At 39.8% G+C, this 24973-nt stretch overlaps 1 protein-coding gene across 1 annotated transcript in view; it reads left to right on the top strand.

Moving 5' to 3' along the window:
• The window catches only part of LOC150090475 (uncharacterized), a 95094-nt gene that overhangs the window by 35148 nt on the left and 34973 nt on the right, over positions 1–24973 (top strand). The window contains exons 10-12 of the mRNA XM_090378055.1: positions 17234–17460; positions 18454–18592; positions 20177–20405. Coding sequence (XP_090234181.1) covers positions 17234–17460; positions 18454–18592; positions 20177–20405 — 595 coding nt within the window. The remainder of the gene's footprint in view (positions 1–17233; positions 17461–18453; positions 18593–20176; positions 20406–24973) is intronic.

The raw sequence follows: 24973 nt of genomic DNA, 5'->3' as shown, positions 1-24973 counted from the left end.
ATCCAAAGGGTTTATTATACTTATATCTTACTTTAATATGACTGGGACTAGTATTTGGAAGTAGATGATTATGCTGATTTACAATTTTACTGATATTTATGTTATCCATGATATGGTTGTTGAAGTTCAAAATAATAATAGAATCTTTATCATGTGTTGTCGAGCTTATGTTTTTAAGATTAAATTTACAAATATCATTTATTATATGAAAGAGATGTTTGGATTCGAATTTGAAAGTGCGTATGAATTTGTGCAATGCTTTCAGTATACTGTGTTTAGTACTGAAAAGTAAATTATGTATATCATTTACATTTATAATGTTCTTATCCCAGTTTTTAAGTGTGACTTCGAAATCACCTAAAATATTACTGTGTTTGTTGCTAGTATTTTTAGATTTATGAGTACGTTTGCGAGGGTTCCTATGGAACTTTATTATATTAAATTTGTCATATATACAACAATCTGCTAAGTTATTGGTAATAATTTTATGGTTGAATTTATTATTTAGACCATATGGGTATAATGTTTTTAATTTTAACATAAATATTTCCTCTTGTTTAGTTCTAATATTAGCGTTATTAATCTGTGCTAATATGGATATGTATATATTGTTGAAGTTGTGAGATTGAAAATGCATATATTCTATTTCTTGTTCTATATTGTTAATATTTCTTTTTAAGTAGTTATTGATGTCAGATCTATGCTGATTAATTCTTACGTGTAGCTTATTGCTGGTTTGTCCGACGTATTTTATATTACATGTTTTGCAGGTTATGAGGTATATAACATTACTAGTTTTACAAAAAGTAGGTTTTGATGCATCATTTGTAATATGTTGCGGGTGTATGCAGGGACAGGTTAAACAAAGTTTATTCTTGCAGGTGTTAAATTTAAGTATATGGATCCCATATTTATCTAAGTTAGAAGCATTATATGCTGATGTGCTCTGACTTGTGTGTGTTAAATGTGTATGTTCAGAGTTACATTCGTGTTTCGGAGTACAGTACAGAGCATGTGTACCCGGGGTCAAGTTTATCCTACTCTGCCCATGTAGTATTTTGTCAAAGTTACCTGATTCCATTCATATAAATTGCATAAAAATTACATTAAAATTAAAATTTTAAGTTACAATAATAATTAAAAGGACAACAAAATAAATAAAGTGTATGCGCAACCAGAAGTAAACTGTATTTTCAATATCGGGATAAGAAGGTGAATATATTGCAAGTGAAAATCGAGTAGAAATATAAAAAATGTAAGTGAAGGTGTATATAAGCTGTTCTAGGCGGCGTGAGCTCAACCTGGATAAAGCTTAGGATAATAATTATGAATAAAAATTAAAATTAAGTAAAGAAAGAAAATGGATTTGAATTTGAATAGAGATAAAATGGAATATCAATAATATGAATTATGGATCAGGGACACTGCAAGAGCAAAGGTACCCTACAACCATAATGTATATATAGAAAATTATTTTAATGTTATGTGCAAATCTTTAATTTAACTTATGCTAATAATGAAAATACCGTGTACCCTGGGAGCGATGTATGTTGAATAAAGGGGGGGAAGAACGGAAAAGAGTAACGTTATAAACAAAGTGCGAATTTTGAAAAATGTAAAATTTGAAAAGAACGAAAATAGAAATAGCAGATTATTGAAAAGAACGACCAAAGTAGAAATAGCATTGCAGTATCTTTCATAATTTCTGTGTCATCTTCAGAGGTCATCCACCTAAATTATGAAAAAGAACAGCAATACTCTTACTTCTGTTTCTGACATGTTCTGTATGTCAAAAAAAAAAAAAAAAAAAAACACGTGTACGCGGACACGTTCTGTATGTCAAAAAAAAAAAAAAAAAAAAAAAAAAAACACGTGTACGCGGACACGTTGTAAAAAATAATTTAGAATATAAATTTTGAAAAAATAAAATACAAGTTACGCAAAAATATATAAGTTAAGCAAAAATATATAAGTTAAGCAAAAATATATAAGTTAAGCAAAAATATATAAGTTAAGCAAAAATATAAGTTAAGCAAAAATATATAAGCTAATAAACCCTTTGGATTATTAGCTTGCAACTACAAATCTATAGCTACCAGTTTAACATCACATATAACAGACACCAATAACTGCGTTTGTCAACAAACCAACATGCAGCAATATATTGATCCAGACTATGGACACATCATTACAGGAAATCTAAACATAGTTACGGACCCAATGCTAAGACATGTACTATCACAAGGATTCAAATTCAGGCCGCCCACCAAAATAAACATAACCAACTTCAATAAGCAGCTATATCAAGACCTGTTAAACTACTGCTTCCATCTAGCCTACAAAAATAACACGCCTATAGAAGCATACCATATGTGGATTAGCCATACATTCGCCCTATTCAAACATAAATATGCATTACAGAGTTCAAATTTATATTATCAGGGCACATACTATAACTTGACTGCATTAAAACAAAAACTGCTAGATTTTCACAAAAACTTCGTAATCACACCGGTAGATAAAGCAGCCAATAATTTTGCATTCATTTGCAAATATTTTTATACATATACTTTAACTAATGAACTTAACTCAAGCAATACCTACAAACCTATTTCCAGTACATGTAATATCATTACAAAAAAACTAATGGCCTTCAACAAAAAACTAAAGCTCAACTTAAATAATTACAGCTTACCTTACATCTACTTCATTCCTAAATTTCATAAAAAACCAACAGGCTTCAGATTCATAACCTCATGCAAAAATAGTTATGTACACAAATCAGGAAAAACACTTGAACGACTACTGCAACCACTGATGAATAAGATACATAACAGCAAAATCATAGGCAACAACCAACCTGTATTAAAATTTTTGCAAAGTAATACAGTCAATAATATTCAAACCTTTGATTTCCATAGCCTATTTACCAGTATCAATCAAACCAATCTCAAATTGGTACTCAAAGATATATATGATAAACATAAGAATTTTATTTCCTGCAACACCTATTACTGGAACAACATACTTAATTTATGTATTTCCAATAATTTCATATATGATGGCGATACAGTATATCACCAAACCAATGGAACACCTATGGGCAGCCCAGCCTCATGCATAATAGCCAACCTATATCTATACTGGTCAGAAACCTCATTTCCACAGGAACTAATACTATTTAGATATATAGATGACCTCATAGTAATTAACTGCCCGAATTTCATTTCATCCAGGATTATGCACATCTATACCCTAGCGAACTTGTACTAGAAAGAACTAACAATTCTGACACAGCAGCCCAATTTTTGGATCTAGACATCAATATAAAAAATGGTATAGCCTCCATCAATTTGTACAACAAACGTGAAGCTTTCAACTTTAGCATAGTAAACTATACACAATGGAATTCCAATATTTCCAAACAGGTACATGCTAACGTTATCTTAGCACAATGCATCAGAATTGCAACGATATGCAGCGACAAAACAACAGTTATTGATAACATCAGATCATTGTACAGTAAACTGACCAGAAATCTTTTTCCTATTAAATACCTGCGTCATCATATCAATAAAGCCCTTAACATATTAAGGCACAAAAACTTAATAGATATCAATATAAACAGCATTATTAGTTTATAACTAATAATTACTCCCATACGCATCAAGTTTGTAAATAGTGTAAATACAATACACTAGGCCTCTTTGGTGTCTTACGGTCTGGAAAACTTGTACCCACCGATTGGTCTAACATAGTGTATTACCTTGTAATTATCTTGTAATTAATTTTGATTATATCTTGATTTATTTATCTATTTATTTGTTAATTGTAACTTATATATATCTTACACTTTAACACAACTGACTTAAGTACATGGTGCACCTACTCTCGGACAGTCGTTCAGGGTCCTAACTATAGGAACGGGTTTGCAACCCCGAACTACCCTAGCCCAACTTTATATCCCTAATTTCATCATCTTTTTGCTTTACTAAATTCTACATTTTATACTCTGTGAGCGATTAGTGTAACGAAAGCAATATCAGAGTACTATTTTTCTCACTATACCAAATCATAATTTTTCGCCTTAACAAAGTTTAGCTACTCTACTGCTACTTTGTAAGCAATTATATTTCTTTGCTATCCCGAAAGTTTGAGTATCATGTACTTAACTTGAACCTAGCGTAGCTCCACCGCTTACGTAAATTACAAAATATACATACACCAAAATTCGTCTAACGCTAGGTGCCGCTAGCGTTTCTTCACATATATACACTGTTTAGCCTCCGGCTCTTTCTTTTTTGTCGACCGGTCACGTAGCGGTAAGTTATTGACATTCTTGTCATTCTTGTCAATCGGACACTCGCTTCCTTTGTCTTCTCTTTTTGGCGGGTTACTTACTTCTGTAAGGTCATCCATGTTCTGTATGTTATACTTTGGAATAATATTTTTGCTTAACTTGTATTTTATTTTTTCAAAATTTATATTCTAAATTATTTTTTACAACGTGTCCGCGTACACGTGTTTTTTTTTTTTTTTTTTGACATACAGAACATGTCAGAAACAGAAGTAAGAGTATTGCTGTTCTTTTTCATAATTTAGGTGGATGACCTCTGAAGATGACACAGAAATTATGAAAGATACTGCAATGCTATTTCTACTTTGGTCGTTCTTTTCAATAATCTGCTATTTCTATTTTCGTTCTTTTCAAATTTTACATTTTTCAAAATTCGCACTTTGTTTATAACGTTACTCTTTTCCGTTCTTCCCCCCCTTTATTCAACATACATCGCTCCCAGGGTACACGGTATTTTCATTATGAGCATAAGTTAAATTAAAGATTTGCACATAACATTAAAATAATTTTCTATATATACATTATGGTTGTAGGGTACCTTTGCTCTTGCAGTGTCCCTGATCCATAATTCATATTATTGATATTCCATTTTATCTCTATTCAAATTCAAATCCATTTTCTTTCTTTACTTAATTTTAATTTTTATTCATAATTATATATATATATATATATATATCACTGTGTCTCTTCATGTTGCTCTACAAAGATTTCAGTATGTCCGGGCATTTATTACCCCTCACAACGCACAATCTGTCTCTTTGCTCCTTAACAGTCCATGTAAGTCAATAAACCACCATCAGCCAATGAACAGACAAAATATAATTTCATAAGTGCTCGTTTCCCAACTTATTAGGAAATACATATATATTCATTCAAGAATCCTTCCTTGCAAACATGTCAACAGTCAACAATATCCAACCAATTTACTTAGTTACCTTTCCGTTCAATTAATCCACTATTTCACAATTAGGGCTAGATGCTCATTTAATTGTTTACCTGTTTAATCATTTTCTACCCCAAATAAGTCATACTCACAGCAATTTAACATTCACAATAATTCAAGGACAAAATTTTTACTTCCTACTACAGATTAACTTACTCTTAAATTGCATTACTCTGATCTCTATACTAAATTGAATTATCACTCCTTAAGTATTACACTCGTTCAAATATATATATATATATAGTTAGTACTTTGACATTCTCTCTTAAAATTTATAGCGTCCTCCTAGAGTCCTTTTCATTATTAAATTAGTTCCCCTTTTTACAAATTATATTCTCAGTACTTATTCTAGCACTTACGCAATGGTCTGGTATTCCTCCCTGCTCGGTCTCTTTTCCTATCTGCTCGGGGTGAGGACTGGAAAGCGAAAGGTTGCTCATCCGGGGAACACAGTAATCTATCCTGGGTTTCTCTACCGGGTACTGCACGGCTGAAGATAATACCGGATCTTATCTCCTTTCTTCCTCCATCTGCGTTGCGTCCGAGGACTGGGATACCTTCCGGGTCGACTAGTCACTCAACTGCTCAATCGAGAAATTTGCCTCTAGGGCGTTTCACCATTCTTCCTCCATAGACTCTGCATTAACTTCTTCAAGGGAAAATTCCTTCCGACTCTAGACTTTCACAAATACATTCTTATAACAAATTCTCCCACTACAGCTTCCATCTCCCCAGGACTGCTTCCACCACAAAAACTCCTCTCCGAATGAATCAGTATCAATTTTTTTTTTCCCTTCTCTCCTTTCTCTCAAATTTCCCACCGCTTTCTTCCTGGCCAATCGTTGACTTCCCTATCCTTTCCTTCGTGATCCTATTCGTCTCCCTTCATTTCCGTGGGCGTGCTTTCTTTTTCCTAGTGTGACCGAACTTCCGATAATCTGGAAAATACTGGTAATTTCTAGAAATTAAACGTAAGTTCCGGTCAGCTAAGAGAGTTTCAGGCTTTCTTTGTGACCTCACCCCCATATCCATTTCTAGTCGCCCACACCTGCTAGAGGTCGAACCGTGAAATCTATAATAGGGCCACTTCCGCACTCAGTGCCCTTTCTATAGTGTATATGCTCCTGTCTTAAGTGAGATTTGTTTCGGTTCATTATAATTACTTTTACTGACTCGCTTAAGGAATTCTTTACAACCGAGATTTAACTAACTGGGTGTGTTTGGACTAACCTTCGAATTTCAGTGTTTCTTAACAAATGATACTTGTCTGAAACTAACTATATACGCCACAATTAATTCTTCCAATATTTAACAAACTTTATTAAATTATTGTAAGGCTGGGTCCTTACACAAGATCGTAATATTTGTTATGTAAAGATTGTTTTTGACTCATCATGCATGGTTCAGGCTGTCCCAAGTGATGATCTGGTCTTTGATTTCCCTTAACGGGAAACAATGCCTAGTGAATAGGAATTCGGGGAAATCCTTCAAAAATTCCGGAAGGACATATTCCAGAAAGCTGTAGTGTGTTAAGTTAGTTTCGACCTCCTTTAAGAAAGGTTAAAGTGACATGCCTAGGGGATCAAGATGTATGTCACCATGCGCGTCCCTAATAAATCAGCGTCTACCCAAACCAATTTATTATACCTACGAAGAGGGCTGGGACCCGTCATGGTGTTATTTAAATTTGCCATCTGAAAGTGAAAGTAAAGTGTATTCGTGTCAAACGGCACCAGGGGTTTCTTCCATCTCCCCGTAGTATTCATTGTCATGTGAAACAGAACACTGTTGAGGCCGGAGATTTAAGTGTATGGATATTGTACAAGTGTACTGGCAGGCCCTGCCACCTAATTTCCTGAGATTTCAGTGGCTAGGGTCTATGTTAAAAAAAATAATAAAATGGGGTAGACGCTAGAGGTTTAAATAAGGCCGAGGTAGATCTTGTTTGTTTGTTATTTGGTTTTTAGGAGCATTAGCAACTAAGGCCATATTGCTCCGGGAATATGCGGTGGTCATTCCCTGACCTTTCCGCATCCTCCGTATTTGGTGGTGACGGGCTGGAACCCCGGTCTAATCAAGAAGCGTGTGCTACACACTGCCGCTCCTGCCCACCTAGCTACGGAGGCGCCGAGATAGGTTTTAAATGAAGGTTAGATAAATTTTTCACATTAAGTTTGGCAGCTTGCAGTTGGGACATTCACGGTCGAACTGGAAGTGATCATCGTGGCGTTGTATCGTGTTCACCTTCCTTAACAACCAGTGGCTCTCGTGGATAACACAGTTGGTAGGATCGCCGTCCTCCTCACTTCGTGTGAAAAAGAGCTGAGTTCGAGTCCTGTCGAAGACGTGAGCAATTTTTATGGGCCTCTTTCACAACGTCGCCGAGTAAGCCGGTCTCGGGCGAGGGTAGCGTGGTTTCTTCTCCCGAAAACTGGTTTTTCTTCCAGCAAAACAGAAAATCGACTACCGAACACACGCAATATACTCAGAGCAATAAGTGAGTGTGTTTAGGGTCAAGCGGCACCGGGGGTTCCTCCATCCCCGGGTAGTTTACATTGTGGTGTGTTACAGTACGCTGTAAATGCCAGAGATTTAAAAGTGTGTGGGTCTTGGATCGTTTAGTGTCGTGTACCATTCTTCTGGTCGTTTAGCCGCTGACTCCAGTTAGGGGCCAACGTTGCCCACTTACGCCCCGTGGACGCAGACCAGTAATCCAATAGCTTATATACTCTGGCAGGTCCTGCCACCTAATTTCCTGAGATATCGGTTGGCTAGGACCTAAAAAAAAAAAAATGGGGCCACTTAAGTTTAGAAAAAAACCAGGAGAGGTTAATGTGGTTCAGGTTTCAATTTAGAAATCGTTAATTTAGATTATTTGTGGGGATTTACGTTGGCGTATTAGTGAGAGTAGGGGGAAGAGAATGAAGACTGGGGGGAAAAGACAGAAGTATGGGGTTGATAGGGCATGCCCGTGCCTCACCAAGCGAAGTATATGGGATAGCAGGGGAGGGAGGAGACAGGAAAACCATCTCTTCCTCCTGCCAGGAAGAGGAAAAAAGGTACCAGGCAAGGGAGGTGGTACAGATCGCCATTTGGCTACAGCAGTCGTAGTGCAGTCATAAGATCATGTCCGGTAGTCGTCACTTGTGGGACAGCGTCCCGTCCAAGTTGAATGTCTTTGTTTTTGGTTTATTTTTATTTTATTTTATTAATAACAAGATGCACAACAGGTAACCATTAACAGTGTATCTGAAATCAGAGCAATAACAATAATAAGAGATCCAACAGGACGATGAACATTGATATAGATTCAAACATTAAAATCGTATGTACAAAAGAGGATTGCATTAAATTAAGTTACCGGTAGAACAAGTAATAATTAATCCGTTAGAGAATAGAAAAATAATAAAACACAAATAATAAACTACAATAATTAGATGAGTCATTTTTCATTTAAAGAGAAGAGGCAAACTTGTGGATGGAGTTCATCAGTGACTGGGAGTTGTCAATGACAGTCAATTGCTGATTCTGTTCAGTGGACTGAACTTCATAAAGTCCGTGGTGGCAGAGTCAAAGCGAAACGGTGTAAGATTCCTGACTTGTCTACAAGGAGCATTGAAGTTTATTTTACTCAGGATATCAGATTATTATAAGTTCCAGTGATTTCTTTGGCTAGAAGGGCGATGTCAGCAGTAACTCTTCTAGTGCACAGAGCCCTCAGATGAAACTAATCAGACAGCGATTCATAATACACTGAGTGATAGAATAGAGGATTGCGGTACGTAAGGTAACTGACAAATGTTTTTTGGACTGCTTCAATTTTGTTGGTTAAAGTCTTTTGTGAGGATTCCAGATGGATGAACTGAATTCAAGAATTGGCAGAACAATAGTTTTATAAAGGATAACCGCATATCTGTAGTTTTTGAACTTTGTATATGTTCCGTTTGATGAATCCCACTGTTTTGAATGCTTTGCTGGTGACTTTAAGGACACGAGCATCGAATTTAGCACTGCTGGAGAAGACAATCCCCAAGTCGTTAACTTGGTCACACCTTTCGATGAGCAGCAGTGCGTAGCACACGCTTCTTGATTAGACCAAGGTTCGGGCCCGTCACCACCAAATACGGAAGATGCGGAAAGGTGAGGGAAGGACCACCGCATATCCCCGGAGCAATATGGCCTTAGTTGCTAATGCTCCTAAAAACCAAATAACAAACAAACCTTTCGATGATCACAGAGTTAATACTGTACTCCGTATTTATTAGTTGTGGAGATCTGCCGGATGAGAAAGAGATTACTTTGCACTTCAAAGTAATCTCTTTACTTTGAAGGGGTTAGCAGACAATCCATTCAGAGATAGCCACAGCGAGAATTTATTGAGAGCACATTGAAGCTGATGAAAATCGGTAATCTCCTTCACTGCTGACTAGATCTTAATATCTGCATAGAGAGCAACTTGAACATTGGAGGTGTAGATGAACGAAGGAAGATCATTTACGAAAACAATGGAGAAGGGGACCTAAGGGAGAGCCTTGTGGTACTCCACTTAATGGTATAAAATAGTCTGAGTTCACTTGATCTATGATAACGCTCAAGGAACGATGCGTAATATAGCTGCGTAGCCATGAGAGCCAAGGGTCACGGATACCACATAGCTTAAGTTTTTTTCCAGAAGTTGTTCGTGCGGGACTTTATCAAATGCCTTAGATATATCTGTGTAGACTGCATCAACTTAAAGGTGGTTATCAAGAGCTTCAGAGGTGTATTGCCAGAAAGGAAATAAATGTGACTATTGACTTGCCACTGCAGAAACCATGTTGATTCTGATCAATGAAAGTCCTGAAGAATTCGAAGAGATGTTTGTGTACTGCTGTGTCGAAGAGTTTAGCCAGGCTATTTTGCAAGGTTATAGGTCTGTAGTCAGTTGCATCATTTTTATCACCTTTTTTGAAAATAGGAACTATATTGACCTGCTTAAAGTGCTTAGGATACTTCCCCAGCCTGAGAGACAAGTTGAAGATCTGCAGTATGAGGGGTTTTATGTTAATGACAGTCATTTTCCAAAATAAAGCCTGGAATGGCATCTGGGCTCTAGTATAGTCATTTCTCATGCTTTTTAATGCCGAATTTAAATCTTCATCAGTGATAAAGAGGTTAATGAGGATATCATGTTTAACAGGGGTGAAATCAGGAAATGAGGCAGGTCTCAATGCATCATTTGTTTGAATTCTGGAAAAATGTTTGGCAAACTCTTGAGCAATACTGAATTCGTCCGATAAGAGAATTCCATCTGCGTTATGGAGTTGTAACTTTCTACTGTTATATTCCTACGCTTCATGTAATTCCAGGATGGTTTGATCTCTCTGTGAGTAAGAAGACTATCCTGAACTGAATCAATATATACATATTGTAAGAGTTTAATATGAGCGTTTTCACTTCTTTGCGGAGGTGGCTGAATATTTCGAAGTATTGACTGTCACCTGATTGCTTATACTTGTTTCTGTAGAATTCTTTGGATTTAATTTTATGTATTAGTTCGCGGTTATACCAGTGCGGGTAGGTAGAGCGTGCGGTCAGATGCGATTGAGGAACAATGTCAGATATAACTGAATGGACACAGTTGACCAGGTTGCTGGTGAGCACATCGATGTCATCCATAGCGTCAGGGAGCTGCTTGTCTACGTTGCTGAGAGCTGGGTTGAGCAGAGGCCAGTCAGCCATTCTGAAATTGAATCCTGGAGAACGGGAGCTGCATTTGAAGTTATGAGAAGTCAGTGATGTCAAGAAGTAATTGGCGAATGATCAGAGTGACATATGGGGTTGTCATTGTGAACATCTATATGAGTAGAGGAGAATATTAGGCCTAGGTAGGCATTTTCTCTGGTTGTAAAATTGCAAATTTGTTCAAGACCATAGCTGTGAAGCCTATTGAAGAGCGCCCTAGTCTGCAGTGATGGATAAGAAGATCCTAAATTGGCCAGTTGACAGTTAAAGTCACCCAAAACCATTGCTATGTCGGCAGATTGAATTAGTGGGAAGATAGATTCCAGCAAGCTTTCTAAGTACTGAAGGTTGATATTAGTTAAAGGAGGTGGAAAATAAAGCGATACGATTAAAACTTAACTTGCCAAGATGAAGAAGGCAGTGTAGTGATTCAATATTTGTGAAATTTGATGCAATTTCACAGACTATATGGTTAGAATGTACAATAGCTACTCCACTTCCACGAGATCCTCTGTCCTTTCTATGGATTGTATAATGCCCATCTATAATCTCCTGATCATCATTATCTATAGAGAGCCAGGTTTCAGTGAACAGGTAAATGTCGTAAATATGTCAGCCTTGGATTGCTCTAAAGTGGTTTAGGTTGCTAATTATACTCCTGCAATTCTGAAGGTAAACACTGAACAGTTGAAATCTGGAGATTCCATGACGAGAGGAGAGAGTAGTATGTGTAGATAGCAGGGCCTCTGATTGCTATGCCTGTGGAGAAGAGATTTTGGACTCCCTTGATGGTCTGTCCGTGAAGCGTTTTACTAGAGCTCCTGATAAGAGGGATCTTAGTTTCAGCACTTTTTCTGTTTGTGATGAAAGGCATGTTATTATAAAAGATGAGTAGGCGGGACACCGTGTCTTCAGAAAACGGACATCTACACCGAAACCATATTCTTCTTTAATTAAGTTGACAAGATCTTCAGATTTAGTGGCGGGTCCAAGACTAAAAACAAATTCAGTCTTTTGTGGGAATAATTGTGATATTGTACTTATGTTTGAGTAACTGAGATTTTTCTGAATTAGTTACATTCTGTGTTTGATGAATTTTGGCTGGAAGCTTGGAAGAAGTATCTTGAGATATAGAAGCTTTAACATTTTCTGAAGGTTTGTTCTGTTTTGATCTTTGGTGTGATATTTGAGACTGGCAATCAGAAACAGGTTTACTCACTGTGGCGGCAACCCTACAGACAGGTTTGCAGACCTCATTAGATGTGGCAGCAGTTATTTTTACATATGTTGCCTTAACTGATGTTGAAGAGGATTCCACTTGGTGGCTCTGAGTTTGTAAAATAAAGGTACAGACAGAACTGTTCCGCAGAGGAGAGCAGGTGGTAGGAGTGGTTCGATTTACATCAGAAGAATCATCTGACATAGTCTGTTTGTTTGGCAATAAATTGCTCTGTTGAATGACTTTAATCATGAATGTTAGCAGACTTTGGCAAATTAATATTTGCAGCAATAGGAGTATTGAGGCCGGTGGAAGATGAAGATCTGGTCTCAATACTAAGGGCATCGTCAGGTAATGAATTCCTATTCACTTTGAGCCCATTAGTTTCAAGAGTAGGTTCAGAATTCTCCCTAGCTTCCCTTAAGTGGCAAGGCATAATTGACTTGAGATTTTTAATATGGGCGTTAATGTCGATAATTTCAGCCTGTTGATTAGTTAATATTGTTTTTATGCCACGAATCTCAGTAGATAGCTCGCAGTTCCTTTCATTGAGTGTATTAGAATCCAGGGGAATATCAGATTTTGCAGAATTAGGTGCGCTGATTAGCTGAGTTTGAATGAGGATTTTTCTGCATAGTATTAAAGAGTAGTTCCTGGAATTCAGTTGATTGCAGAATACAAAAGGTGGGATTCAGTTTCAGTAGGGAGGGGGGGGAGTTAGCGCTGAGATCTTCTGACAGCACAGATATGTGTTTGAGTTGATGCGACCCCGAAGACAAAGAACGATTAGAGGCTTCATCCACGTACGATTCAGGGTCAGTATTTCTAGTTATTGGCATGATATTCGTCTTAAGTGAACTAGAATAAGGCATATCAACTTTGCTAGCGGAAGAGGAGGAAAGTGTCTCGGGTTCAGTGCTGTTTTGCGTTGCAACAGTTATAGGGCTTTTCTGAGAATTTCTGAGTCGACATCTATCACAACAGAATGATTTCCGACGACTTTTATTTAATTTTTTCAGGTCAGAGTGGGTACAGTCATTGCATGTTAATTGCTTACACTCAATACATTGGACAATGGGGTCAGAGCTGGGACCACAGATGGTGCAGACGCTAGAATTTTGACAGAAGGTAGATTTGTCATATTGCTTTCAGTTACTGTAGTGTTACTAGATAATTTAATATCACCACCAGTTGTGGTTTTGCAAGCAATTGGCACTCTGATCAGCCGGTCGCCTTAGTTGTCCCGCAGTGAAATTCACAGGTAGCAGGGATCTAAGTAGGGAGGGGAGAGCAGAGCGGCTATGCGAAACTCTAATGCCTGGTCAAGGTCAAGTGTCTGTTGGACAAATGTATAAGTTGAACTAAAAGATAATGGCTGAAAGCGCTTGTATAGAGTAGCAGAATGAACATGCAGAAATTCATTTAATACTTATCTGTTGTCTGCTCAAATAATAAAGTACTTGCACCTGGCAATCCAAGGGCCTATCTTTATGTGGTGGCACTAATAGAAACTTAATACTTTAATTAAAAAAACACACAAATCAAGAAAAGTTTGCGGAGCACATCACACAAACAGCCGGCGCCACAATCGTCCCCCTAGCGGTTATGCTAGGGGGACGATTGTGGTTCTCTGTCTTCAGTTAGTACATTTGTCAGTTTCACTTAGATCTCATATTTGTTGGTACATAAGCAGGGTTTCTTGGTTCCAGTGTTCGTTCGTATCATTGTAGGAAGTGCACCGTCACTATTCCTAGGCAAGACAGCTAGTATCTTCTACATAATTATCATTCCGGGGCGTGTCTAAAAGGATGTTTTGATTTGTTATCTGGCTTGTCGTCTTTCACTCCTGGTGTATTGCATTTAGCGTTCTCCTTCTTGAGAAAGTTCTTGAGCCAAGTTGGTCAGGGCTCTGTATTCTTCCTCTGAAACTCTTGCCCTCTGAGGAGGTCTTATACTCGTGGTTAGAATGCACTTGAGATCCTCGTATTGTGGAGAGTCGTACATGAGATGTTCCCAGGTTTCGATCTCTCCACATGTACAGCATGGGTCCTCTACAAGGTCGAAGTCCATTAACTTTCCATTAAAGGGGCCGTGTCCAGTTAGCAAGTATGTTGTTTGCAACCCCGGAAAGAACCAAGTGGGCGATTTTGGATAGATTTTTTTTAAGCTGCTGCAAGAACTTGTGGGTGATTGCTCCTTTGGTTGTTTCTGCCTACCTGTCCTGCTACACTTGCAACAGGTGAGAGGGAAGCCGGATCTTTTCTGCCTTATGGTTGTTTGTTGGGTCTGTTGTAAATTCCAGGAAATTGGCGGTTATTCCCTTAGATAAGTAGTAGAAGAGTCCTGTTCTTGCGATTTCAAGTTCAAGTGGAAGTACTGCTGCCATCACCTGCAGCGCTGGGTTACTCACCGTTCTGCAGGCGCGGGTGGTAGTGAGCAGGATGGTGCGTTGAATTGCATTCAGGGTTCTCTTATTCACGACCAAGGCAGCTTTGTCGTACCAGATTGCTAAAGCGTATGTAATTATTGGGAGGAAGGTTGTCTTATAGTATAAGGCTAGGGTACGCCTTATACTACAAGGGTGCTCAGAGCAATATGGCTTTAGTTTCCGATGCTCCTAAAACGCAACTAGAACAATGAACCAGTCGAATGATTCGCTATGAAAAACAAATGCGCCAAATATTGTGAGCAGCATTTGTAAGTTTAATAAACAGAATTTTAGGGACGAAGGAATTTAATACACGTATTGGAAGCAAGCCACGAGATGTATGGAATTGTGGTAACACGCGGAGATCAGTTCGTGATACTGATACAGTTGACGAAATCGCTCGAACCCGCTGGATATTTCCGCTGCAGACTTTTCCAGGCAGACCCAGAAAAGTTTGACTTTATACAGGTAACCCTCGTATAACACGGTAGTTAAGTTCCTATAAAATGTCGTATTGTGCGAAACCACGTTATACGGGACTAAGAAAAAAAAGTACAAAAAGGGGGTTACGTTCCAAAAGCTAACAAAAATACACCATTCTAGATTTCGTGTGTGTTCTGTTCTCTTTAAAAATCAGTAATCTGGGTTTGTTTGCCTTTGCTTGATAAATTTTTGAATTTCATCGTATGGAACTAAGCATTTTTTGAAGCTCCCTTTTCAACTTTGGACTCCTTTCATTCAAGGATCTGCACTCAAAAAATAAGGTTCTGATTGCTCGGCTAACTTTATACCTTCTATGCTTTTTAGTGTAAAACTTGAAAGTTTAGAATATTCATCTGCGTTATCATCCTCTGAATTGGTTTCGTTTTACCTCAGATGCGATTTTCGCCAACCCCTTTTTCTACCAGTAATTCTTGAACGTCTTCAGTAATATCTTTTATTTAAATTTTTTTATGGACTAAGGCCATGTTACTCTGTTGTCTATAAATTGCGTGTGCTGAGGTCGATTTTCCGTTTTGCTGGACGAAAATCCAGGTTTCAGGGAGAAAAAACCACACTACTGTTGCCTGAGTCCCGATTAACTCAGTCACGTTTCGTAAAAGACCCATAAAAATTCCTCTCGTCATCGACAGGATTCGAACTGAGGTCTTTTCCACCCGGTGTGGGGAACAGAGCGATTCTATCAACCCACGAGGGCTTCAGTAGTCATATCATCAAAACGTTCCCCTCCTACCGACGTAGCAAGTTCTACTGCACATCGATTCTGTCTTCTGCCAGTTCGGTTGTATTTCCTGAATGACCTGACTCTGGCCATACATTTTCCACACGCATTTAACGTTGACGGTTTTACTTCTTTCATCGATAAAGCCACGATTCCGATATAGTATTAGTAGTAGTGGCATGTGATGCAAGAAAGCAAGTGTATGAGCTTATGCAGCATCAGCAAAAAAAAAAAAATCGCACCATTCCCTCCAAATGCCTGTCCAGTTCCTCCTTAAATTTATTCAACCTATCAACTTCCACAGATGGAAGTTTGTTCCAGCAATTAACCACCCGCTGGCTAAAGGCAAATTTCCGCACATCTATTCTACATCTGTCTTTTCTTAATTTGAATTTATGCCCCCTTAGGTTCGTAATCTGAACAAGTGGAAGGATCCCATCAGAATTCAGCGTGTTCAACCCATTCAAGGCCTTATACACCTCAATCAGATCACCGCGCAGGTGCCTAGTCTCCAGCCACTGCAATTTGCAGAACTTAAGCCTCTCTTGGTAAGAGGATCCCTTCGTTCCCCTCACCAATCAGTCCACAATTGCGAAATGTTTCCACGCCTCCATTACTTCAATAGATTCGGACTCAATTTTTTACAAAATCTATTGTAACGATTTTCTTAAGTAATCGGTATTAAAACTCGTTACTTGAGTTATAATGCATTGATGTAATGGCTGAAAGTTGTATTAACCCAGTACAACTGTGGTGGAAGGAACATAACCTTGACGTCTGTATGACTTAAATCTTTTGGATGGCCTGCTGTTGTTATCCAATAGTAATAAACCTTTGAAATCTAGATTTTTCCATACGTTCAACAGCACAGAATGTGACACGGGGATTTCCCAACAAAATAAAATACGGGGATTTCTCTCTTTTTTTTTTTTTTTGACTAGAGAGCGAACAGTGGGGATTCAAAAAGAGTGGAAATGTTGAAAAATTACATCCAACATAATAGCAGGGTTCCCCCGCAGAAAAGCTCAAAAATGCGAGATTCACCGAAAGTTTCTAACCGTGTTATATAAGAACAGTGTCGTTCGGGGATTGCAGCAATTTATCAGTTGTGTTAGACCGAAACAGTGTTGTAGAAGTAGTGTTATACGGGGGTTGCCTGTAATGATTGCGTTGACAAAGAATTTACAAACAAAAGCCATTTTGAATGAGGCCAACGTGACTTCATGCTGGTGTGTTCCTGTTAAGTCTTTCACACCGTTAAAAAAAAAAAAAAAAAAACACATTTCCCTACCATCACGTGCATGACCACGGTCTGATCGCTCGTGTTTGTTCTTTTCCAGGAAACTCGTCGAGAACATTCAGCGCACCAATTTCACCGGTCTCTCCGGACCCCTGTATTTCGTGGGCTCGAGCCGCATTTCCGACGTCATGATCTGGCAGTGGAGAGAAGGGACGGCGCACACAATCGGTCGATATGTTCCACAGGGCCTCGCCGAGGGCCAGTTCGAGCTGTGGGAGTCGTCCATCATCTGGACGTCTGGGAAGAAGCCCGACGACGGTGCTGACGGTAAGCGGTGATGTCGCCACCTTGATGAGATTAGTTTTCGTAAGTTTTATTGCGCCGAATATTTCAGACAGCATTTCGCTTTGTTTTAAGTTTTATTGCGCCGAATATTTCAGACAGCATTTCGCTTTGTTTTTTTCGAAGTCCATCGACATCGAGTTGTTGATGGGCTTTGATTTGTTTATGTAATGGAGTTTACTGATCTAGCATCACGAAACGTATTCATTTCAACGCCCAACAATCCTTCGTTTGTTTTGTTTCACCGTTCTAATAGCGTCCGAATATAATGAAAAACTGAAATTTGATTCCTTTCGTGGCAATTTCAGTGTGCTGCGATCCACTGCTACGTGATCATCCCCCTGGGCATTTTCATCCCGAGTGGAAAGGTCACCGTTAATAGGGTTGGAGGGGGAAAACAAGAGTTGATTGTTCCATTCAGTCATCTTAGCGGCGATCAACGTTTTTAATGAGTGTTAATTATGGAACACCAGATAGTTCCCCTCGTACCGGCCCTTAACAAATCAGGGTGGCAAGGTACTTCATAATTAAACCGAAGCTCTTTACGTCAAACCGACTTGCATCTCGTAATTTGCGCCAACTGGACGGTGAGAAAGATTTGTGTACGACGGTCACTCCAAGGTTTCGTGCTTCAGTATTGCGGTTATTTGGATACACGTGATTTGTAAGAGTCGGTGATTTCATCTGGGGTAAAAATCATGTCGGCCGAGTTCGTCCACAGTCCGAATGGTGGAGGTAGGACGGTATCAGTTATGTCCTATGCTATCAGTGCATTCACGGCCATGACCTTTAAGTCATCTGGCTCACATTTTCGACTTCCTAATTGAGAAATTTGGTCGAGCAGATGGCCATTAAATGCATCTTTTTCGATTCACGTCGAATTTGTAAATGTGTTGACCCGAATGCCGAGTAATTTCGAATTTCCGTGTGTGTTTCGATCTGCGCATTTTCAACCACGTTTTCTTTTGTCTTTTTCAGCCAATGAACGCTGTCCATTCGAGGCATTTCGCGCATTTCTGGGAGTCAACTGCGAAAATTCGCTCATCATCGCTAACCTGATTGGTTTCAGCCCGATCGTCCTCTTCGTGTGGGTCATCTACGTCGTCATTAAGAACAAGTAAGTCAACGCTGCGCACGACGATTAACTGCTCCTAATGTCAGGTCAGTTTTTTTTTTGTTTTAATAGTAATCTCTTTATCTACTAGCAATGCAACTACTGCAGAATATGCCACAACTTTTTATAAAAAATTCCTTTTAATTAATCAAGTAATAAACTTAATAAACGAAGAGATTGAACTTGATCCCAAAATAGAGTAATTTTAACTCATTGCCATAACCACAGTTCCTCTTGTTCCTTTGACTTCGAACAACCTTTTGTGGTCTGTCCACACACATCAGCTGACGCATTTTATGCGGTTCTCACCATTTTCACACAACTACCACTTCCTGCGGCTTGTAAATTAGGAAAAAATGTTTATTTATTTTACGCATAAGTTTTAAAACAGCTGGGTGGGGGAGATAAACACCCTACCTAAGATAAGCTCCCCTCCTCGACGACACAAAACAATTAGAAATAAAACGCATTCACAATAATCACCCATCAGAGAACTCGACCGTTGAATCACTCTATTTTACGACCACACCCAGTGCGCCAAGACAAGCGGTACCCAAATAAGATTTCAGCCAAAGGCCTTTTGCTTCGGGTTGTATAATGAGGAATATTGTTGCATCTGAAAGAGCAGGACTAAAATATGTAACTGAAATATTTACAAACTATACAAAATACTAAACCATTTACAAATATACATTCATTAATATACCAAAAACGTTACAATTCAACGGCAAATGTTAGACAATGAATCACGTGCACGAAGTTGGTGAACGTTATGGAGGCAGTTTTCAATAATTAACTGCATTTGTGTTGACGTAATTGCTTTGCCCTCTTCTCCCATTGGCGTGAATAAATACGACTAGGAGGAAAACTTTTTTTAATGTATAGAGAGACAAGAATTGCAATATTGCTCTTCACTCCCACCAGACCAAGGGTTAACAGTGATAACAGAATGTGAGAAAAAAATTAAAATTAATAAATAATAATAGCGGAATACGTTCAATAAATCAAACATATTTATAAAATGAAGTACAGTTCAAAGCGCAGTACGATTACATACAACACAATATATAAATGCAATATAACTGAGTAAAATTATTTTATATTACAATGCAAAACAGGTAGTGAAACTGTTGCTCATAAGTTTTTTCTCTCTGGAGAGTGAAAAAAGAGTGAGAGAAAGTGTTAGTAGAAGTACAAAGTTTGGCATTAAAGTGAGTTTGAGAAGCAGGATCAGAGATATACGACTCAAAGGTGTCTGTACTCCCTGACACAAGCAAACTCATTAAGCTCAGCATCCAGTGACTGGACACGTGAGAGCATTTTAAAAGGTAGAAACCTATCGGACAAGTGAAGCAGCTGAGACGGGCACACAGTTGGAGTCACTGTGAGAGTAGGCCGAGGGGCTTTTCAATATCGCAAGTCCTAGAGTAATGGTGCAGAAATCTGGCAAACGATAATTTTAACAGTCGTGGAAAGACATTTCGTCCTAATCAGCGTGGGTGTCTTTGAATTTCTCGCTACTATAATACTTACATAGTGCGTGCCCTGTGGGCGAACGTTCGGTGACTCTTGATTGGTTCTTTGCAGGTACGAAGACCGAGCCCGAAGACACGAAGCTCACGTCAAAGAAATGCTGATGATCGGCGGGATTTCCCACCTGGACGAGTGGCAGTTGCGCAGGGAGCACGTGATCATCAACCACAAGCTCGGGGAGGGTGCTTTCGCTGCGGTATTCGGCGGCAAAGCTTTGATCGACGGCGAGTGGAAAGAGGTCGCCATAAAGACCCTGCGAATCGGTTCCAACCCCGACGAAAAGGTAAGAAAACGCTCATTTGCTCCGAGATTAATCCTTGCTTTTGAGGTTTTCGAGCACATGCGCAGTGCGTCTCGCTGCAGAAGGAAGCGCAACCCACTTGGCAAACAGCGAAAATACTCCCGTGTCATTTTGGTACCGATACAAAGTCGCGGTTGGGGACACGGAGAGGGCCGAAATGTCGGTGGTCCTCGTTAGAAAACAGAGGATCACTTATACTGCATCAGCAAAAAAAAAAAAAAACTACCCGGCCATACCCTACAAGAATTTGTGTAGCTTCCTTGAATTTATTGAAACTGCCCGTTTCCACAACAACATATGGAAGTTCCTCCGACTATCAATCACCCACTGGCTGAAGGAAAACCTCATCTATCCTGCAACCATTCTTCACTTTATTTTTAAATTCTGAATATTACGTTCTGCCATTTAATGAATGCCGAGGAACATCGACTCATTTCAAAGTGGCACTCGTGGCTGAAACAAACACCAAATTTCGTCGAAAGTCACAGAACGTTACAAATATACATTCAATATGTCCACTAGCGAAGCGATGTCCACTTGCTCGCCACTGATCAAAAGTAATAACTGAGACGATGACGAAGCACATCTTAAGCAGAATGCGAGATGCGCACTAAAGTTAACGAAGAAGGCAGCACTCCACGAATGACATGTTGAAGCTCGTCCGCATTTCGCAGACTTTTCCTCAGACAGTTCATGCAAACGCAAAGTAGACGTCTGTTAAAAGGTGGAATATCGACCAAGAGGGTCGCCTATTAAGCTGAGATTGCCAAAACTGAATCTTGAAAACCGGCCTCTAGAGGGGTCAAAGAAGTCAGGGAGCACACACGGCCTGCTCTGTACGGAGCATTGCATTACGGGGGTTCCGTAAACGACCGTGTGCGGAAGTTGTGCCCACGAACTTTCAGGAAGTTCGTGACAGCGGATGGTGCCGAGATCTCACACGTTGAAGGTTGAAATGGAGCTCTCTGAATCGATGGATCTCAACCGGATAACCTCACGAAAAGGGTTGCGCCGTGAAATGAGAGAGATTACCAGTTTTGTTTTAGTTCAAGGTAGAGATTGTGTCAAGTACTCTTCTCATGTATCCGTCGACAATCAGATAATTGAATCTCATTCAATTGACACAGCTGACAACCATATTACAAAACTGTGATTGTGAGATGGCAGCTACGTCCGCTGCCAACCCATAATCACAGTCTGTAGAACCATGTCTGTATGTGTTTGGTAAGCGGCATCTGGATTGTGAGTTCATCTCCGCCTCGTTTCACATAAGATTCAGAACTCTGTAGAAATGGCCGAAAATGAACTGTATGTTTGGCTATCCGGAACCTGGAGGTCGGAAACGTACCACCACGGGAAGATAGACCAGGGCTACCAGCCAGCGGCAGCACAGTTTTGTAATATGGTTGGCAGCTGTGCCAAGAGCCCAACAAAGTTCGAGCCAAAAATTGTTAAAATAAAATATCTGAACAACTATAAAAAAAAAAAAATTGTGTGCAACCATAAATTATTGGTGGAACAAGGATTGTAAGAATGTTAAAACAAAAGATAAAAACCGTGCGTGGAATCCATTCTGCCAACATCCTACCACCACCAATCTTCCAAGCTACAATGAACTTAAGAGGCGAGGCCACCATGGGCTCCTGCAGGATATTTTGCAATGTGGTTTTCATGTAGGAATAAATTTTTTGTTCACCAAATTTTCGAATACGAACAATATTTTGTTTCAGTAAATTAACGAAAATATTTAAAATTGCGATTTACTTCGAAACCCAAAGGTGGTGCACTTGCACCATGCTGCCGACGCCCATGCCCACCAGATTAGGAAGAAAGCGAAAACAGACGCTTGGATTCGATTCGCAACTGCAATTGAGAACAATACTGTGAGAATAACATGGAGAAAATTAAACTGCAAATTTCCCCCATTATCCTCTCCACTTTTCAGATGAAATGACCCCGAGATGTTTACTCCCGCAAAGATTGTCAATACATTACGGACCATATTTTCAGTTCTCTGAGTCACCGCATAGGATTCATCACGTCAAAGGATTAAAAAAAAAACAGGAGAGAAGGCCTTTGACACCACTTGCCGTTTTGGTATCCTTGAGAGATCTTCATTCCCTTGACCACTTATATGTATTTCCTATGCAGAAGGAAATTCTGTACTTCATATAGAACTTTCTTCTGCATACGACTTTTCAAGTTCGCTTGCTGCAAGTCCTTTGGAAAATGTATATAAAGGAGTCTGTCGGGGCTCTGTTCTTGCCATTCTTATGGCAACATTATTTGCAATAAGAATAAATCATTTGACCTGAAATATTAAATCCATCCCTCCATGCCGGTGAATGTCTCCCGCAGTTCACAGAATGAGCTTCGTTCAGCCGCAGCTCTCAGTTAAAAATATTGAGCTGTTGGTGGCACAGAATCGTTGCTGACTGTGTTATCAGAAATCTGGTGTCATTCACTTTTGTAACAAATGGAAGATGCATCTAGATCCAGAGGTACGCTTAACAAATCATCCTATCGCAATTGTGCGCAGCGTTTGTCGCCTTGGCCTGATTTTCGACAGCAAACAGAAGTTCTCAGAATACCCCAAACATCTACGGACCGCTTGCCAGGAAAAAAAAATGAACTTACTCCGTTATTTCTTCCACATCGTGGGATGCAGATCGTGACTCCTTAATTCAGTTGTATGAAGCCCTAATCAGATCTCGCGTGGATTACGGTGTCTCTGTGTACGATTCGGCTAGGGAAAGTGAGCTAGCACGGCTCGCCCCTATTTAAGATTCTGCCCTTGGAATTGCAATTGGCTCATAGAACGTCGCCAGTTCAAAGTCTCTATATTGAAGCCCACGAAGTTCCCCTCATCTTGAGAAGAAAGACGAAGCCAAAATTCGAAGTCTTCCTACCAATATCCAGTTTACGATGTACTGTAGGAATCAAACCAGGGCGGCAGCTGAGCCTACAGGTATTAGATTGCGGGCGTTATCAAAAGTTTGGAATGTAAATCTTGGCAAAGTCCTCCGATCCAAGCAGTTCGGATCCTCCATGGTTCTATTTTAAACCATCCTGTGACAGTTATTTAGTGAACTAGGGAACAAGCGGATTATGCAGCCAAACATTCGTCCAACGTAGCATCGCCAGGTTATTACGTTACGTTGAGTGCGGATCCGACATAAGAAATATCTGCGAGGGACAATGGACGCTTCTATGGCGAGCTGAACCGCGTAACGAGCTCCTCCTCCAAATAAAATCTGAACCACACTTAGGGGTGTCTGGCTTCCGTGCAAACAGAAAGGAGGAAGTAATCGTGGCGAGATCACGAATCGGTCACAGTCGGACTACTCATCTCGGGAAATGATCCTCCGCAATGCACGCGGTGGAACTGTTTCGGTTTTCTACGAAACGTTGAAGAACCTTTGACACTTCGTGACACAATGGGTAACGATGCATATCTGAAATTCTTCCGCTTCCAAAAACGGTTAATCTATACGATCGTTTCTGACCATCCTTACGGTCACCATGCTTGACCTGCGTCTCGTTGATAGGCGCAATATGGCCCAAGCAGCACTTGCGCCACCCACTGTGGGATGAACTTGAAAGCTGTGTCAAGGCTCGTCTACGAAAGGTGACATCGTTCACTCGTTGGAACAGTCTTGCAGAAATAATTCCCTCGGAATGCGCCACACATTCTTGGAAACTGTTCCAAGATATTCGCGTATTGTTTTGTGGACCAAACAAGACCCTGCACCGTGGTAACGTTAATTTTAATGTTACCGAGATGGAAATCAGTGTCTGTCTGTCTGGGGCGAGGATTGCACACAGGGCAGTCGCCTGGTGGTGACTGCGAAAGGAGGATTGGAGTTTTTCTGCCGTAGAAAAAAGTTCTCATTCTTCTGCCTTCCAGCGAACAGTCGATTTCTTCAAACAGATTTTCTATCCGCAGTTCGTTACGATCGGGAGAAATGTTGCTGAACGTCACGCGTCAGTAATTTTGCGACGATATCTCCCATCCGCTCTTCTCGCAGCTGGCGCGTATCGGTTAATTTCGCGAGATAAATGGAAGTTAGTTAAACAAGCTGGCCACAGATGGCAGCACCAGTGCGGCGCGAAGAAGTTTCACGCGCTACAAAAAGAACGCGAAATCTTCGGAGGAAGAACTAATTTCAAATGAGGGTCGAAGCAATTTGGTTTTCTGTGACTGCGCACTTCCTTTTCCACTTATCACTCGTTTTGGAAGGCCTGCGTTCGAAGAATTCTTAAAGGCCTCTAAGTGGGGATGTAGTTGGCTGATCTTAGGCAGAGGAAGCGAAGTTTCCCTGGAGAATTTTCCGGTTTTTCGTCATTGAAATGACCCGCAATAAGAAATACGCCGCAATGCAGAGTGGCTTCGATGGTAAGGAATTGTATCAACTTGGCACCCCTGCCTTTTCAACAATTCAGCGGGTCCCGCGCCAGGCGTTTGTCCGTCCTTTCGTCTTCTTAATCCTCCCCACGAAATAAATGTCGCGGTGACGGAGCACGCTAAAAGAAAGAAATGAATTTCGTAA

This window comes from Mastigoproctus giganteus, chromosome 1, assembly GCF_048544385.1.
Source record: "Mastigoproctus giganteus isolate SK-2022 chromosome 1, ASM4854438v1, whole genome shotgun sequence".
In the NCBI taxonomy this organism is placed as follows: Eukaryota; Metazoa; Arthropoda; class Arachnida; order Uropygi; family Thelyphonidae; genus Mastigoproctus; species Mastigoproctus giganteus.
Note: the sequence above shows the minus strand (reverse complement) of the source record. Positions and strands in the feature narration are given on the sequence as shown.